The sequence below is a fragment of the Rhincodon typus genome, chromosome 2 (genome assembly GCF_021869965.1).
Source record: "Rhincodon typus isolate 14 chromosome 2, sRhiTyp1.1, whole genome shotgun sequence".
Classification (NCBI taxonomy): domain Eukaryota; kingdom Metazoa; phylum Chordata; class Chondrichthyes; order Orectolobiformes; family Rhincodontidae; genus Rhincodon; species Rhincodon typus.
Genome location: NC_063333.1, coordinates 28,732,132 through 28,749,510, shown reverse-complemented (window position 1 = coordinate 28,749,510; position 17,379 = coordinate 28,732,132). Strand labels below are relative to the sequence as shown.

The following is a 17,379-nucleotide window of genomic DNA, read 5'->3' as shown; positions in this document are numbered from 1 at the left end:
GAGTTTCCTGCTCCTCTGATGCTGCCTGACCTGCTGTGTTCCTCCAGCTCCACACTGTATTGACTCTGACTCCAGCATCTGCAGTTCTTGCTATCTCCGACTCTTGATCCTTGTTCCTGTGTTTGAATAAACTGGAGAAGCTGAGGCTGCTCTCTTTGGAGAAAGGAAGGTTGAAGGGAGATTTGACAGGAGGTGTTCAAAAGCACGAACCATCTAGACAAACTAAACCCAAACCTATTTGCACTCTCAGAATTTAAAATCATTGCCAAATGAGGAAAAACATTTCTAAGTAGAGTGAGAATGCACAGCCTGAGTGAAATGGAGAATAATACAGCTGCAGCTTTGCTAAAACAAAAATTGGATAAGCACTGGAGGGGAAGAAAAAAAATCACAGGACGAGAAAAACAAGGCAGGGGAGTAGGACCAGTGGAGTTAGTCTTGCAGAGAACTGACATGACTAATGCTTCCATCTCTGCTGTTAACATTCTATAATAATTATTTATTTGGCTATTAACCTGAAAAGTAACGGTCAAATATAAAGCCGACACGAAGATTCTTCAGTGTAAAATACCAAAACATCATTTATCCCTAACCAATGTTTATTAGGGCACCTCTGTATGTAATGTCCCAGCAAATCCCTTTGTTTTATAAACTGATTCTCAGTTCAATGGAGCACTGCTTGCTCATGTGTAAGTCAAAAGTTACACCAGAAGAATCCTTTCTAAATGAAGTGTTGATGATCCTACAAATGTAAGCATCATGGAATGTGATCAGAGAATTGTAGTAGTTACACAATGCTCTTTTTCAGATGAGATCGTTCGATTAATTCCAAAAATCTCACAAAAGAACGTTATTCAGCACAATGTCAAGCTCCACCTCCACAGTCTAAATACTGTAATTAGGCATCATTTAACCATTTCCAATTACAACCATTGTCTCAGATTATTTTGACAAAACAAAAGAACAAATTGAGAAATGACAATAGTGCAGGCTCCCCACCTCACCATGCCCAGAAAACTGAGACCAACTCCACGCCTTATTGACTTCATATGCCAATAACTACAGCACTCCCAGCCTCTGCACAAGTTATTCAAGCTGCAAACAATAGGAGAACATCACACACTCCACCTACCCCGTTCATTTTAAAAAAATCCTCCAACAAATTACTGAAAGTGTAGTGAGAAGCTTGCAACTGAAATTTGCTTGTTGCTCAGTCTTCAACTCTCCCTTCTGCTAGAAAATCTGTTGGTGCTATATGGCCTGCCAATAATTCTTCAGTGGTTGTTCTTTATAATTCACATTGGTACATCCTCCTCTTGCACAGATATTGCACAAGCATTTCCAAGCTTTGAACAAACCAGGTGTCCCTCTGCCTGTCATCACCTGGTGCAGCGATCAGCATAAACCAACCTGAATTAGATGTCCCAAAAACTACCTTCAACTCCAGCTTTCTGCCTGATCCTTATGTCCTCAGTTCCAAAATTTCTCCATCCCAGCCTTAAATGTACTCAACCATGGGGTATCCATAAGTCTTTGTAGCACAGAAATCCAAAGATTCACGACCATATATGAGTGAAGAAATATCTCCTCAGTCCTATATGTTTGACCCTTTATCTGAAGACTGTGCTTCTTTGATGTGCCTGAATTCCCCAAACAGAAATAAATTCTCATTAATCGAGCCTGTCAAGGCCCATTCGGAATTTTACATTTCAATTGAGTTCACTTTCCATCTTGCAAACTCCTGACAGCATAGCCTCAATTTACTATTCTTTCAATCACAGAACAACCCCTTCATTCCATGGATGAACAGTGTGTGCCTTTGACATGCCACCTCCAACGCAAGCACATATTTCCTTAAACATGGAGCCCAATACTGCACAGGGTATTCAAGATCTTGTCTCAGCAGAACCTGAAACAAGTGCAAGAAGACTTCCTTACTCCTTGTACTTCCAATCACCTTGCACAAAAAAAAGGTCAATTTGACTTCTTAATTGCTTACTGCGCCTGCATGTTAACTTTGCGTCCTTTTATGAGCACCCCCAAGTCTTTTTCAACATCAACACTTACAAGTTTCACATCATTTAAGAAATATCCCACTTTACTATTCTTACAAACAAGGGAATAACCTCACAATTCCTCACATTATATGTCACCCATCACCTTGTTGCCCACTCACTCAGCTACATCTTATTACATTCTCTTCCTGGGCTGGCAACTTACAACCCCATGTAGCTTTATATAGTTGTCAAGCTCAGGCAAATTATTCTCAGTCTCTTTGTCGAAGTCATTAACACAGACTGTAAAGAGGCCATGATTCATGTCTCACCTCGACATGGCACAAAGAACACCAACGTCAATGTCATTTTTTTAAAATTTCACTCATGGGACAGGCCTCTGACCTGCTCTTGTACCAGTGCGTTTACGTGGTGAGTCCAGTTTAGCTTCTGGTCATTGGAAAACCCCAGGATGTTGATACTGGGGGATTCAATGATGATGACATCATTGAATGTCAAGGGGTGGTAACTAGACCGTCTGTTATTGGAAATGGTAAATGCCTGGCATTTATGTGGCACAAATGTTTCTTGCCACTTGTCAGCCCAAGCCTGGATATTGTCCAAATCTTGTTGCATTTGAACATGGACTGCTCCACTATCTGAGGAATCATGAATGGTCCTGAACATTGTGCAAACATCTGTGAACATCTCCATTTCAGAGTGTATGATGGAGGGAAGGTCGTTGAAGCGGTAGCTGAGGGACTCCTGCAGAGATGTCCTGGAGCTGACTGACCTTCAACAACCACAAGCATCTTCCTGTACGCCAGCCTTGGCTCCAGCCATTGCTAAGGTGACAGAAGTCTCAAAGTGGCACAAAGTGTATGTTTAGAAAGGTTCCTCAGAATTCTCTGTTAGAAAAAAGACTACATAAAATAAATAAAGATCGATCAGTTCTCTCCACTCCCAGGTCAGGCTATTCATTTTTAGAACTCCAGATTGCAGTCTCTTAGGTTCAGGAACGTGTTGCACTTTAGTCCACTCAGTTTCTCTTGCACTTTTTCCTGTGTTGATAGTAATCCTCCCTCACATTTTAGCCCCTAGATTACCCATTGTTTCTAGTTCGCAACCTGTACTTTAAATACAAAGACAAAACAGAAAGTATTCGCATGAGTGAATCAGACAACCAGGAAGATCTTAGACCCAATCCATATTCCATGCCATGTTAACAGGACTCAAATATTTTGATGTGGTGAGGCACTAAAATTGCTTTCTTCAAACATTTTAAATTGGGTAAAATCTCACAAGTGCTCAAACGTCAGATCAATAGCCAACAACCCCTGTTAGAATATAAACATTTGAACATCACGTAAAACCAATGGATGTCTCCAGCTCATCAAGACTGAAAGTGAACAACGATGTGTCAAGACATGAGAGATCCACCCATGCCCAACCCAACCCAATTTAGTTAATCCATCAAGGAATACCCTCAAGTCTGCTCAGAGTACTTAACGCTTTTTGAACAAAGTCAATATTTTCATCTTGGAGATCCACCTTTGCATTGAGTTCTTTCACCAAGAATTGGTCTTTGCTTCATTGATGTTATGCTAGTATCGCTGGCTGGGTCAGCATTTATTTCCTATTCCTATTTGCCAAGTGTGCAATTAAGAGTTACCCACAATGGTATGGGTCTGAAGTCACATGTAAATGCGACCAAGTAAGGGTGGCACATGTTTTGTTACAATAGTAGCCAGTGGTAATATGTTCATCATTAGGCTAAATGTTTGCCAAATTTAAATTTCATCATTTGTGCTGGTGAGTTTTGAACACACGCCTCCAGAACATTAGGGTGGGATCCAGGATTACTAGTACCGCGACAGTACCTTTATGCTCGCATCTAGACCAGAAAGGCAAGGTCTAAAAATCTAAGTTCAACTACTGAACAATGAAACAGATACACAGTTTTCTAAAGCGGACGTGTCAATGCCATCTTTTTCTTTAGAAGACCATTTTAGTCCCATTCATGCAACAAAATTGATCCCTTTGCTGTCACGCAATGCATTTCCACTGCTGTTGTTAGCTAAGTTTGGACGTTGTTATATACATGACAGAGCAACACAGCAAAACTGTCTATACTACAATTTGTGGCCAAACAGATGGGTATCAAGAATAATAAATACTGCTAAAAGTAATCATGCATCAACAAATTGGTTTGAAGGGAAAAATCCCAAACTTAGTCATCAATTAATGTATGGAAGATTATAGTCTGCTGTTAGATTCAGTACATGTTTTCTAATACATAATATATACAAACAAAATCTCATGCAGTTTTGGTAGAGGATCCCAATGCCCAGTATTTTGGAATGAGATTTAGTATTAAATGGCTGCCCATTGTACACTAGTGACATTCAAGTGTGTTCCACTGGCTTTGGAAGCTGTTGTCAACATGAGTTGGGAGATGGACAGGAAAAAAAAGTCCTTGCTGGGAGAGAATGAGAAGAATTGATTGAGCAGATCAACAGCTTGGACTTATCATAATAATTGCAGAAACAAATGCCAAATACCTGTATGATACAAAGTAACTTAAGCACTGAAAACCCATCCTTCATTTGCCTTATCGAACGTAGAAGGTAATGGAGTTATCAGCAGCTAAGGGAATGTGGATGCTGGGGCTGCGAGGAAGTAGTTGGAACAAAAACAGAAGTTGCTGGAAAAGCTCAGCAGATCTGACAGCATCTATGAAGAAAAAAAATCAGAAGTGATGTTTCGCGTCCAGTGACCCTTCCTCAGTACTGATAGTAGCTAGGAAAACGTTGGTTTACATGCAGAAGATAGGAAGGGGGAGGAGGTAGGGAGAAAAATGATAGGTGGGGAAAGAGTTGGAGTTGGTCTCATCAATTATCATAACCACAGGGCCATGGAGGATGGCAATACCATAGTGGTGGCTTGAAATACAGGCTGGTAAATTTATGTGAAGGAAAAGCCCTGAATTTAGAGAGGAACATGCAAAGAAAGCAGGCTTGGAGATTGAAACTACCAAAGATGAGTAATCACTCAGAGTCTGAGGGAGGAATAATAGGGACAACTCCTTGGAAGAACGAGAGATAAAGCTTGAGTGGGCAGCCAACAAGGTTGCTAGAGGAAACCATAAAATACAGAAACAGAAATAGGCAATTTCAGCCCATCAAAGCCACTCTGCCACTCAGTGTGATCATGGTCAATTATCACAATCCTCAACTCCACCTTTCCCCGCCTCTAACCCTTGTGAATTAAAATTTTCTGTCAATCTAAGCCTTGAATATACTTAACAACCCTGCCTTGACAATTATCTTGTGAAGAACTCCATACATTCATTATCCTCACAGAAGAAACTCCTCCTCATCTCAGTTTAAATGTGCAAGCACTCATTCTGAGATGTGTTCTTTGGTCCTCGATTTTCCAACAAGGGAAGCAGCTTCCTCGCATCTACCCCGTCCAGTCATTTAAAACACTATGTTTCAATAAGGTCAACTCTCGTTCTTCCAAATTCCCATGAGTACAAGCCTAAGCTACTCAACCTCTCTTCATAAAGACAGTCCCTCTACATTTGATATCAGTCCAGTGAACATTCTGCGGACTACCTCCAACGCCAGTATATCTTTCCTTGGGTAAGGGACCCAAAACTGTTCAGTATTCCAGCTATGGTCTGATTAGTGCCTCATACTGTTTTAACAAAATCTCCCTACTTTTATACACCATTTCCTTTGAAATAAAGGCTAACATTCCATTTCCTTTCTTTGCTACTCCTTGAATTTGGATGCTAGCCTTTTGTGATTTATGGATGAGGACTCCCAAATCCCTCTGTGCTACTACTTCCTTCAGTCTGTTGCAATTGAAATAGTATGTAGCTCCTTTACTGCACACCCCGGCCCCCGGTATATTGTGTGGCATTGTCAACACTTGCCTTCCTGCCTATTTGTGCATCATCTATAAACTTGGTCATAGAATATTCACTCACTTCACGTGGGAGGGGAGGCAAACTTTCACTTGTGAGATGCAAGAGTTTGTTTTTGCTATTAATAAGATTTGAATTCACAAGAGTGTTCTTAATGAAAGAAATCGACCTCACACCTGCAATGGAGTCTTGACCTTCAGATTTTCATGGAGGTCAAACTTGGCAAAAATCCAAGCAGTGATAACTCTGGAAGTCCCATGACTTCATCTTAGTGTTACAGAGCTCAAAATGTTCTATCCAACAACCAAATCTGAACTTGCTACACTGGGTTATAATGTTAGATCTAATGATATTAAAGAGACATCCATGTTTAAAAAATTAAGTCTACAGAGCAGTTGGTCATATATAAATTTCATGTGATCATTACATAAGAGGAAAACAACACTGGCAATACGATGAGTGACCAACTGGACTGAATGCAATAGGTTTCAGCTGAGACAACAATTCCTAAAATGAATGGAAAAAATCCAGTAAGTCACCGGACTCAAAACATTAACTCTGCTTTCTTCCCACAGATACTACAGACCTGCAGAGTTTCTCCAACAATTTCGGTTTATATTTCAGATCACCAGCTTATATAGTCTTTGACAAAAAAAAGGTATTTTCACCTCTGGTCTTCACCAGCCAACCTTTTCAATAACAGTCAAATGTTTTCATAGTGAAAACCAATGGTTCAAAAGCCCAGATCTGGACAGTGTAATACATTGCACAGCTACTGGCAATAATCTACTAATGTTTTTATATGAGAAGTTAAGAACAAACAAATCTAGCCCAGTTACACTTAGTAAGTGAAGTGAAAAGGCATGGAATAGCTGCTTCCTCCCATGAGATATCCTAATTCTATCAAGGCTGTTCATATACAAAGAAATCTAGTGAATGATTATATGCCTTAAACTTTAATCTAGCCTTCCTCCCTTCACAGCCACTGCTCAACTGCTGATGGTTTCCAGTATCATCCACTCCTATGTTCACCTCGACTGTTGTGCTCAATCTTATTTCCTTTGTTCTTTTACTCCCAATTTCTTGGGATGAACAACTCACAATAGACAGGCAGAAGGTTCTTCACGTGTGAATGTAGGTGGTGACGGTCAGCTGGAATATGGGATAATCACAATTAAATCTAACTGCCTCTTCAACATAGATGTGCTTCCAGTAGGAATAGAAGTCCGTGCTGTACAGGGAGGACAAAACCATCTGCACTTCCCCAGATGAAAGTAACTGCTAAACACAGGCCAGGTGCTGAGACATAGGATCGTCCTGGTCTCAGAAATGAGAACACTCATTCACTCAAAAGCTGTTTATCCGTCATGGGAGATTTGCAACATTAGTTATGTGAGCTGGCATCATTCCATCCGAGAGAGAGGATGAGAATACAGCCTCAGCATTTACAAATATAATCATTTTCCACATGAGAAAAACTGCCCAAAGCTGTTAGCATCCTCTGGTATGAACAGCCGAGAATGGAATACAAAACATTGTTTGCACAGAACTCACTCGGTCCTTATCATCAGCAACATCAGAGAGGATGTCATCAAGATCCAAGATGCCGCCATCACTATGCTCCAAACGATGCACTTGTACCCAATAACCCGGATCCTGGTGGAAAAAGAAACAATATTGGTCACACAAGTTGACTCAAGGAAACCTCCATCAGAAAACTGGATTTTTCATGTTATTTGACCAAACAAATACAAGATATACCAAAGAACTTGCCAAGCAGGAGTTCTAGGAACTGGCTTACCATCACCTTATAAAAGGGCAAGAAAGAATGGGCACCAAATGCTGGCCTCACCAGAAACACAGACATCCCATGAAATAGTTAAAAATGTTTCAAAAAAAATGATAAGATTCAAATGACAGCAAGAGATTAAGTAGTCTCGGAGTTGATCTCATCAGTTACCCTCTTTGTAAGTTTTTTATTTTTGGATAACTTGCACAAAGTATTGGTTCAGTGTACGCTGAAAACACCTGCTATTCTGCAAATATATCTTTAAAATTCAGAGATAGGAGAATTTAACTAAAAGATACAGCCATCAAGATGACACCAAGGGACAGTGATTAAGTAACAGATAAAAATTTGAAAAGTTAACACTAAAGATACAGCATACAAATTCTTAGACATGCACTGAAACAGCAAATATCAAGTAAAATTTATCCCAAAAATAAATGAAATGTTAAACATAAACAAGTTAATTAACCCGTAAAGCACTTTGCCATGAAAAATGACTACATAAACACATGTTCTTCCTTTGGCTGGAAACCTGACTTATTTGGTATTATTTTTACTTCTAATTAATTGAATGAATTCATAAAGGCAAACCAATAACCCACTCAAAACCAAGTATCAGTACTGCCACCCATTAGAGGAACAGTTAATCAATTCTACTTTCAGGGAAATATTACCAGTCAGTCCTTCAACAAAACATATCTTAATGACCGAATTTAAAGTGGTGTACTTGGTCCAGGTTTCAGTCATCGATGTGCACATATTGTAAGGTGCATACTACACAAGCAATGCAAACCAGACAGGGAATGGTTAAGGACGCTAGCTTCTGAAAAATAAGTAACCCTTCACACGAGTTATGTTGAAGTTGGAACAAAATATGAACTCGAGGTCAGTGGCACAGAGTTTATGTACTTAAGCCACTGATATCTGCTCTTTGTCTTGGATCAATTTTAACATTCAGGGATCCCACGGTCGGACAGCAAAGATCAGAGATTAACATTTGGAGTGTGAGTGCAGTAACAAAGTGAATTACGTAACAAGGTGAATAACTTTAAACTTCATGTCTTGCAAATCGATATTTCATCCAACTTGTACTAGGTCCTTAAACTGTCACATAGGGAAATGTATTCTGATATATCCATGCATGGAATATGTGATAATGACAGATGGTGAAGTTAAGACCATTCACACATATGCATTTTATAGATTACAGATATTTTATTTTCTCTAACTGTACCTGACTTTATAGGATTCAGAACGCTGGAGTCATTGTCATTCCATGTATAACAGCACAGGTAAAGAAATATACCCAGCTCCTACAGCTCAAATACATAATTGCACCATGTAATAAAACAATTAGGAATTACATTATTTGATGTAAGTTAACACAGCATACACTTCTTGCTTCATCTTTCAACTAGTTTTCCAGAAACGCTTTGGTTTCACGAGAACACTACCCTCAGAATTAGACGACACATTTTGATATGTATTGAATGCGGAAAGACAGCTCGGCTAATTACACCATACCCTACTCCAATCTAACACTGCATTCACCAGCTATCTCAAGCAGTATTATTTTAAAAAAAAAACAGTATTTACATATAAATGACTGTATGATAATCTGGTTTCTGCCTACAGGAACATTAAATACTCTCCACCCTGTATAGTATTTGCTTTATTGACAAACGCTGGACACAGCAAGATTTTTTTTTTTATACAGAAGTGTTTCTACACCGAATTCTGCCAAACAGGTTTTAAAACAGACCCAAGGGTATTGGCCTTGATTAAAGCTGAACTATTAATAAAAAAAAATGAAACAATCTCTTTATGGATCACCAAATATCCGTGACAATGTTTCCCCTCTCATCTCATTGCAGAAATCTATTTGCACTTCACAATAAATAATGAGTTATCTATCAGTGAAGGTAAAACACACAGTATAAAAATAAAGCAGCTGATTTTGTTTTCACAAGGATCAAGGAAATACGTTCGAGTTAGCAATCACAAGCTACCCAAAGACATTCGAACTGCAGGAATGGGCTTCAGTAGCACATCACTGTAGTTCAATCTGCATCTGCTGCACTCATATGGCAAGCATTAGAGGATGACTGTGGACAATAATATATGTGCACTAACCCACTCTCAAATTTTCTTCTCTCAATCACAACTCATCTGTAAGCAATATGAAAACAGTTCTTAATCTGTCTTCCCCTCCACCACCCCCCCCACCCCCCACCAAGCTCAATTATGATCACATTCTCATCTTTGCGAGGGAAGCCAGTATTCAGTTTCGAAAGGATATTTAACTGTGAACGTAATCTCAAGAGGGCACATAAAAGGGGGCTGGACCACATTCAGCTCAGGTGGCAGATGGTATTAAATTACCAGGCCAACATATTTTCTGTTCAGATACAGAAGAACAGAAAATTCATCTGCCATTTCTAACCAACAAACATAAAATCTCTTATCTGCATATCAAGGTAAGCACCATTATATTTACTTGAAACACGGCTAGGAGAAAATTACAGGTTGGTTTCAATATAATTCACTGAAAATAAAGAGCAAATTAAGGCTTAATTTAAAAATCAAAATTTCATCAAGTGAGCAATCATTGCACATATTCTAATCCAAAACATTTTTAAAGCTATTTTATAATATCAGAATTATACAAAGGCACAGATTTAAGCAAAATGATGATCAATACGACATGCAAACGGATGGTATACTTCATCTGTAGTATATGGTCTCATCTGAATGCACCAGTGCCGTCTTCAAGGATAAGTCGCCTCAGGGAACAATCGCAAAGAAGATCTCACCATAAGGAACCAGTGGCTCTGTGCCTTCTGCGCATGATCCAGGCAACACTGGAAAAGACTGCATTCATCATCCATCACTGAGCAATGCTAAGTAGAGCTGAGAGGTTCATTCAGCCACTTCAGAGCGTAAAAATGAATTAACCATGCAATGAGAAATTAAAGCCAGGTGTGGTACAGACCAAATAGTGATGGCAGGCTCAATTTGCTGCAGGTCATTTGTGAATCAGATGGGTTTTCAACAAAAACTAGTGATTTTCACAAATATATTCTTCTTGTTACCATCCCACAAATGAGCAGATTTACTGAGGATGACTGACATTTAAACTCAGGCCTTTGGTTTACTCATGCTGTATAAAACAGCCACAAACTACCTACAACCAAAACTGGACATACAGTAAAAGGGGTTAAGTCTGACTGTGGTATACTGAGACAATATACTGCATCACACGTTCACTAGACAATATCACCTGACGATATTATCTATCTTGCAGCCTTGCGGCTAAATGAAGACGTCAGAAGTTTCGGAAGGAAAGTTAATTTTTTCCTTATTTCCTGCGCAAATATTCATCAGCAACACAACACGACAAAGAAAATTTAAGGACAGTCTTAAACTAATTCAGCAATTGTGAAATTGACAGGTGACGGACACATTTAATTAGCCATAATTAACATCCATGTGAACGTTAACTCTGTTAACAATAACGTTGCCAAGGACACACTATGGAAATGAGAAAAGAAAACAATCAACATGTATAAAGGCAAGTTTGCAAGTACAGGAGAAGTCAATTCAAAAGATACATTAGCAAAGTAGCTAGAAATGGAGCAAATTAAGAGAAATGAGGCAGCAAGGATTAGTGGGCTGAACCACATTAGTGTACATTGTTATTAACGAGGATACAAAATGATATTTTACAGTTGCATGCATGACACATGAATTCAGAGCAAGAATAAGTTATTTGACCCCTTTAGTCTGTTCCACAGTACAACCTTTTATTTTTGCGAGTGTGGTTGTTGGAGACTTTAAACTAAAACTGCAGGCAGATGGGAATCTATGCAAGGAGTCAGAGGAAGAGGAATCAAGGACAAGAACTAAACAGAGAAAGGGGGAATAAAAAAAGTGATCGGCAGAGAAATCAAGGGCCAGGGTCAAACTAGCAACAGTGAAAAACAATGGGAAAGGAACAAATAATGTCAAGCCCTAACATTTTGTGCCTTGACGTGTGGAACATTCTCAATAAAGTGAATGAATTAATTATGCAAGTAGATGAAAACAGGTATGATATAGTCGGAATGACAAAGACACAGCTACAGGGGGACCAGGAATGGGAACTAAATATCCAGGGGTATTCGATATTTAGCAAGGACAGACAAAAAGGACAGTGGAGTTGCATCGTTGATTAAACAGGAAATTAACACAACAGTGAGATAGGAAATTAGCTCCGATAATATGAAATATGTATGGGTAGAGCGGAGAAACACCAATGGGCAAAAAACATGAGTGGGCCGAAGGGCCTGTACTGTTCTATGTTCTATGTTCAAACAGGAAATTAGAGACACATACAATAAAAGAACATCTCTAATTATGGGTGACTTTTCTGCATACAGATTGGGTAAATCAACTACCACACAGGAGGAATTCCTGGAGAGCACACAGGGTGGTTTTCTGGGCCAATATATTGATGACCCAACTCAGGAACAGGCCATTCTCGACTGGGTTTTGTGGAACGAGGCAATCTTGCTGGGTGAGGCCCCTTGGAGATGAGCAATACAATATAATAGAATTCCTCACCGAAACAGAGGGCAACCTAGTCGATTCGGAGACTAGGCTCCTGAATCAAAAAAGAACATCTTTTAGAATTAGAATAGCTAAGGTTTTAGAGTAGATTTGTAGCTCGGGTTGTGGATGTTGTAGTTGGTTGGCTCGCCAAGCTGGTTCGTTGTTTTGCAGACGTTTATTACCCTGCTAGGTAACATCATCAGTGCAGCCTCCCATGAAGCACCGTTGCGTTTTCCCGCCTGTTATTTAAACTCGAGTCCGTTGAGCTGGATTACCTCACCTTTTTTTCCTTCGCAGTGGAGTGTATATGGGGTCGAGCTGTGTTTGTTGATGGCTTTCTTCGTGGAGTATCAGGCTTCTAGGAATTCCCATGCTTGTCTCTGCTTTGCTTGTCCCAGGATCTTGGTGTTGTTCCAGTCAAATTGGTAGTTCTCCTTATCCACATGCCTGGCCCCAGTCCAAAAACCATCCCGCTCCAGTCCACCCCGCACCAGCGGTCAGCTGCTCCAAGACAAGTAAATTTCCTCCAGGACCCACTCCCCACACTGGCCCGCTGTGCCAGGGCTGCCACCCAGGCTCGCAAACTCCTCTATTCCCCTAACTCAAAGGGGAAAAGAAAAAGAACAGGCAGAGCCAGAGGATCTTTGGCTGCTGTCTTCAATGAAAGAGAGTAAACTACAACGGTATAATTGGCTATGAGAGATTTGGGGACTTAACTTCAAGGAATAATGGTTGAAAGGTAATGATAACATTCGACATAGATGAACTGTAACAACTATTCATTCCTGTCAGGTGCAAAAGTGAAATGGAGAAGGTGGCCAGACCGTGGTGTACAAGCTAGAGACAGTCTAAGATCCAGGGAGGAGGCAGACAAATTGGCCACAGTAAACAACAGACCTGAGGAGTAGGAACAGTTATGCAAAAGAAGAACAAAGGGATTGGTTAAGGGAAAATAGAATATGACAGTAAGCTTGCAAGGAACAAAGAAACTGACTATAAAAGTTTCTATAGATACATGAACAGCAAAAGACTGGCGAAGATAAATGCAAGTCCCTTGCGTTAGAAACAGGGTAAGTTATAAAGAGGGCCAAAGAAATGCTTGACCAACTAAATACATACTTTGGTTCGATATTCACATAAGACACAAATAACATGTCAGAAATGCTGGGGAAACACAGGGTTACTAAGAGGGAGGTACTGAAGGAAATCAGTATTGGTAGTGAAAGAGTGTTAGGGAAATTGATGGGATTAAAAGGGCAATAAATCCTCAGGGCCTGACAATCTACATCCCAGAGCACTTAAGGAAGCAGTCCTAGAAACACTGGATGCATTAGTGGTCATCTTTCAAAATTCTATAGCTTCTGCAACAATTCCCACAGATGACAGGGTGGCTAATGTAACCCCTCTGTTTAAAAAGGGAGGCAGAGAAAACCATGAATTACAGGCCACACAGTAACGGTGGGGAAAATGGCCAAGTCCATTATAAAAGATACAACAGCTGAGCACTTGGAAAACAGTGCATTTGGATAGAGACAGCACAGATTTACAAAAGGGAAATCATGCTCTACAAGTCTACTGGAATTCTTCTAGGATTGTAATTCATAGGGCAGATGAACGGGAGCCATTGGATGAGGTCATCCAATTTGGGACCAAAAACAGGAAGGCAGATTATTTTCTAAATGGCTACAAACTGAGACAGGAGAATGTGCAACGAGACCTGTGTGTCCTCGTACATCAGTCACTGAAGGTAAACCTGTAGGGGCAGCAGGCGATCAAGAAGGTAAATGGTATGTTGACCTTCATAGCCCGAGATAAGAGTACAGGAGTACGGAAGTCTTGCAGGGCTTTGGTGAGACCACACCTGGAATAGTTTTGGTCTCTTTATCTGAGGAACAATGATTTTGCGATAGAGGAAGGACATGATTAACATGAGGAGAGGTCGAATCAGTTAGGATTACAAATCACTGGAGTTCAGAAGAATGAAGTGGAATCTTATAGAAACCGATAAAATTCCAACAGGACCAGACAGGGGAAGGATGTTCCTCATGACAGGGTAGTCTGCAACCAGGGGCCACAGTCTCAGGCTTCATACTAAGGAGAAATTTCTTCACCTACAGTGTAGCGAGCCTTGGAATTTGCTACCACAGAAAGAACATCCTCTTACGGCAAGGAGGAGTTGGATATAGCCTTTGGGGCTAAAGTCATCAAAGGATATAGGGAAATAGTGGGAACAGACTATTAAGTTGGATGATCAGCCACGATCATAAATGAATAGCAGAGCTATAAGACCACAAGACATAAGAGCAGAAATTAGGCCATTCGGCCCACTGAATCTGCTCCGCCATTCAATCATGGCTGATGAGCTCCTCAACCCCATTCTCCTGCTTTCTCTCCATAACCCTTGATCATCAAGAACCTGTCTATCTCCGTCTTAAATGCACCCAATGACCTGACCTCCACAGCCTTCTGTGGCAGTGAATTCCATAGATTCACCACTCCCTGGCTGAAGTAGTTTCTCCCTGTCTCCATTCTAAAAAGGTCTTCCCTTTACTCGAAGGCTGTGCCCTCGGGTCCTGGACTCTCCTACCAATGGAAGCATCTTCCCAACATCCACCTTGTCCAGGCCATTCAGCATTCTGAAAGTTTCAATTAGATTCCCCCTCATCTGTCTAAACGCCAATGAGTATGGTCCCAGAGTCCTCAAACATTCCTCATGTGTTAAGCTTTCCATTCCTGGGACCATTCTCGTGAACCTCCTCTGAACCCGCTCCAGGGCCAGTACATCCTTCCTGAGATATGGGGCCCAAAACTGCGCACAATACTCTAAATGTGGCCTGACCAGAGCCTTATAAAGCCTCAGTAGTACATCCCTGCTTTTATATTCAAGTCCTCTCAAAATAAATGCCAACATTGCATTTGCCTTCCTGACTACTGACTCAACCTGCAAGTTTACCTTGAGAGAATCCTGGACTAGAACTCCCAAGTCTCTTTGCACTGCAGACTTCTGGGACGAGGGACCAAATGGCCCATTCCTGCTCCTATTTTCTAAGTTTATTTGTTTCTAAAAAGCAGAAGGCAAATGATTACATCAACTTTTGAAATGTTAAACAATGCTAGTGACAGTTATAGTTGTCGTTTTTGTATTTCAAAATGAGCCAACCATCGAACTGAAAGGTCTGCCAGACTTGAGTATTTGCAGCATTTTCTGATTTTACATTGGATCTCTCTGCAGTTCAGTTCCTATGGTTTAAATAATTCATATTTATAGGAGCAGGAGTAGGCCATTTGGGGCAGCATGGTGGTCCAGTGGTTATCACTGCTGCCACACAACGCCAAGGGGACCCTGGTTCGATTCCACTCTCGGGTGACTGTCTGTGTGGGTTTCCTCCAGGTGCTCCAGTTTCCTCTGGTCCTTGGCACTGTGCAAACATGTGCAGGTTAGGTGATTGACCATCCTAAATTTCTCAATAGTGTCCAAGGATGTGCAGACTAAGTGGGTCAGCCATGGGAATTGTAGAGTTACAGCAACAGGGTTGCGCGTGCGGGGTGGAGGGACTTTGGGATGTTCTATGCAGAGTCAGTATGGACCCAATGGGTTGAATGACCTGTTTCCACACTGTAGGGAGTCTAGGGTTTGGCCTCTCAAGCCTGCTCCGCCATTCAATAAGATCATGTCTAATCTGACTGTGGCTGCATTCCCACCTACCTCTAATAATCTTTCAAGTAGCTCACGACTCTTTCACTGGGACAAAATCCTCAACTCACTCCCACACCGTGCCGTAGATGTACTTGCAACACATGGCCCACTGCAGTTCGAGGAAGCAGATCACCACCACATTCTGAAGAGCAATTATGGATGGGCAATAAATGCTGGCCTAACGAGCAACACCCACATCCCATTATTGAATTTTAAAACATTATGCAAGTCTGGGTAGACAAGTTGGTGTTGACCATGGTTAAATTGGTGCACTTTAAGAGGATCACTCCCACAAACGTCTTCCACAACTCATGCTTTCTTTATTTGATTCCCTGCCCAACAGTTAACAGTTTGATGCTCCTGGGATCTAGTACTCACTGTCTCTTGGAGTTACAGTTGTTTTCAAGGCAACTTTCCAATAACCAAAGCCATCACTGAGCTTGGCACATGTTTAACGTATTTTGAAATCTTAGAATTCGAAAAGGGTCTGCCAGAAAAAGTACTGCATCATAATTTTTTGGCAAGGACTCAGAAGGACGCAGAATAAACTCTTAAAGAGCTGCCACCAGCTGGAGGTTGAAGGTGAATGGACTGTAACTGAACCCTAGTATATGCGGGTGACCCGAGAATGTAGCAAACACATTCGTGAGAAACTAAATTTAGAAATATTTTCTAGCAGTGTTAAGCAAAGCACAAGCAACATTTTCGCCCACATGATGTAAAAATTCAACTCCTAGGACTACAGCCAAAACACGCGATGCAGTTCCAGCTCTCCAGCATTTCAGTAGTTCGAGACAATGTGCAACCAAGAAATGTAGAACAGATAATTACAGGTTCAGAACTCTGTCTACGCTGAGTTATAGATCATATTAGTCATGGCATAAGTATGTTCAATCTACTACAAAGTCCAAGATTTAGATGTAGGGGTATAATAAAAAAAATCAGGAATGCCTGCTTCTGATGGAAAGAGGCCATTCAGCCATCGACTTTACACCAACCCTCGAAGAGCATCCCACCCAGACACATTCCCTACCCGAACTCTTCAACCCTGCATTCCCCATTGCTAATTCACCTGAACCACACATCGCTCGACACTATCAGGAAACGTTTAGCATGGCCAATCCACCTAACCTGCACATCTTTGGACTGTGGGCGGAAACCAGAGCACTCGGAGGAAACCAAACCCACACAGGCAAGGGGGAGAACATGCAAATTCCACACAGATGGTCATCCAAGGCTGGAATCGAACACGGGTCCCTGGCTAACCACTGTGCCACCGAGCACATCGAATGTCAGTGACTTTTACTACAATGTTGAGGCTGTGTTCAGCACAGTGGAATAGCCAACCCAAACTCACTAGTTAGCTTCGTGAATAAAG

The 17,379-nt window shown here is 40.9% G+C and overlaps 1 protein-coding gene across 1 annotated transcript in view; it reads right to left on the bottom strand.

Annotated features, from left to right (window-relative positions):
- Window positions 1–17,379, bottom strand: part of pard3aa (par-3 family cell polarity regulator alpha, a) — a 782,893-nt gene that overhangs the window by 625,697 nt on the left and 139,817 nt on the right. The window contains exon 2 of the mRNA XM_048606721.1: window positions 7,480–7,581. Coding sequence (XP_048462678.1) covers window positions 7,480–7,581 — 102 coding nt within the window. The remainder of the gene's footprint in view (window positions 1–7,479; window positions 7,582–17,379) is intronic.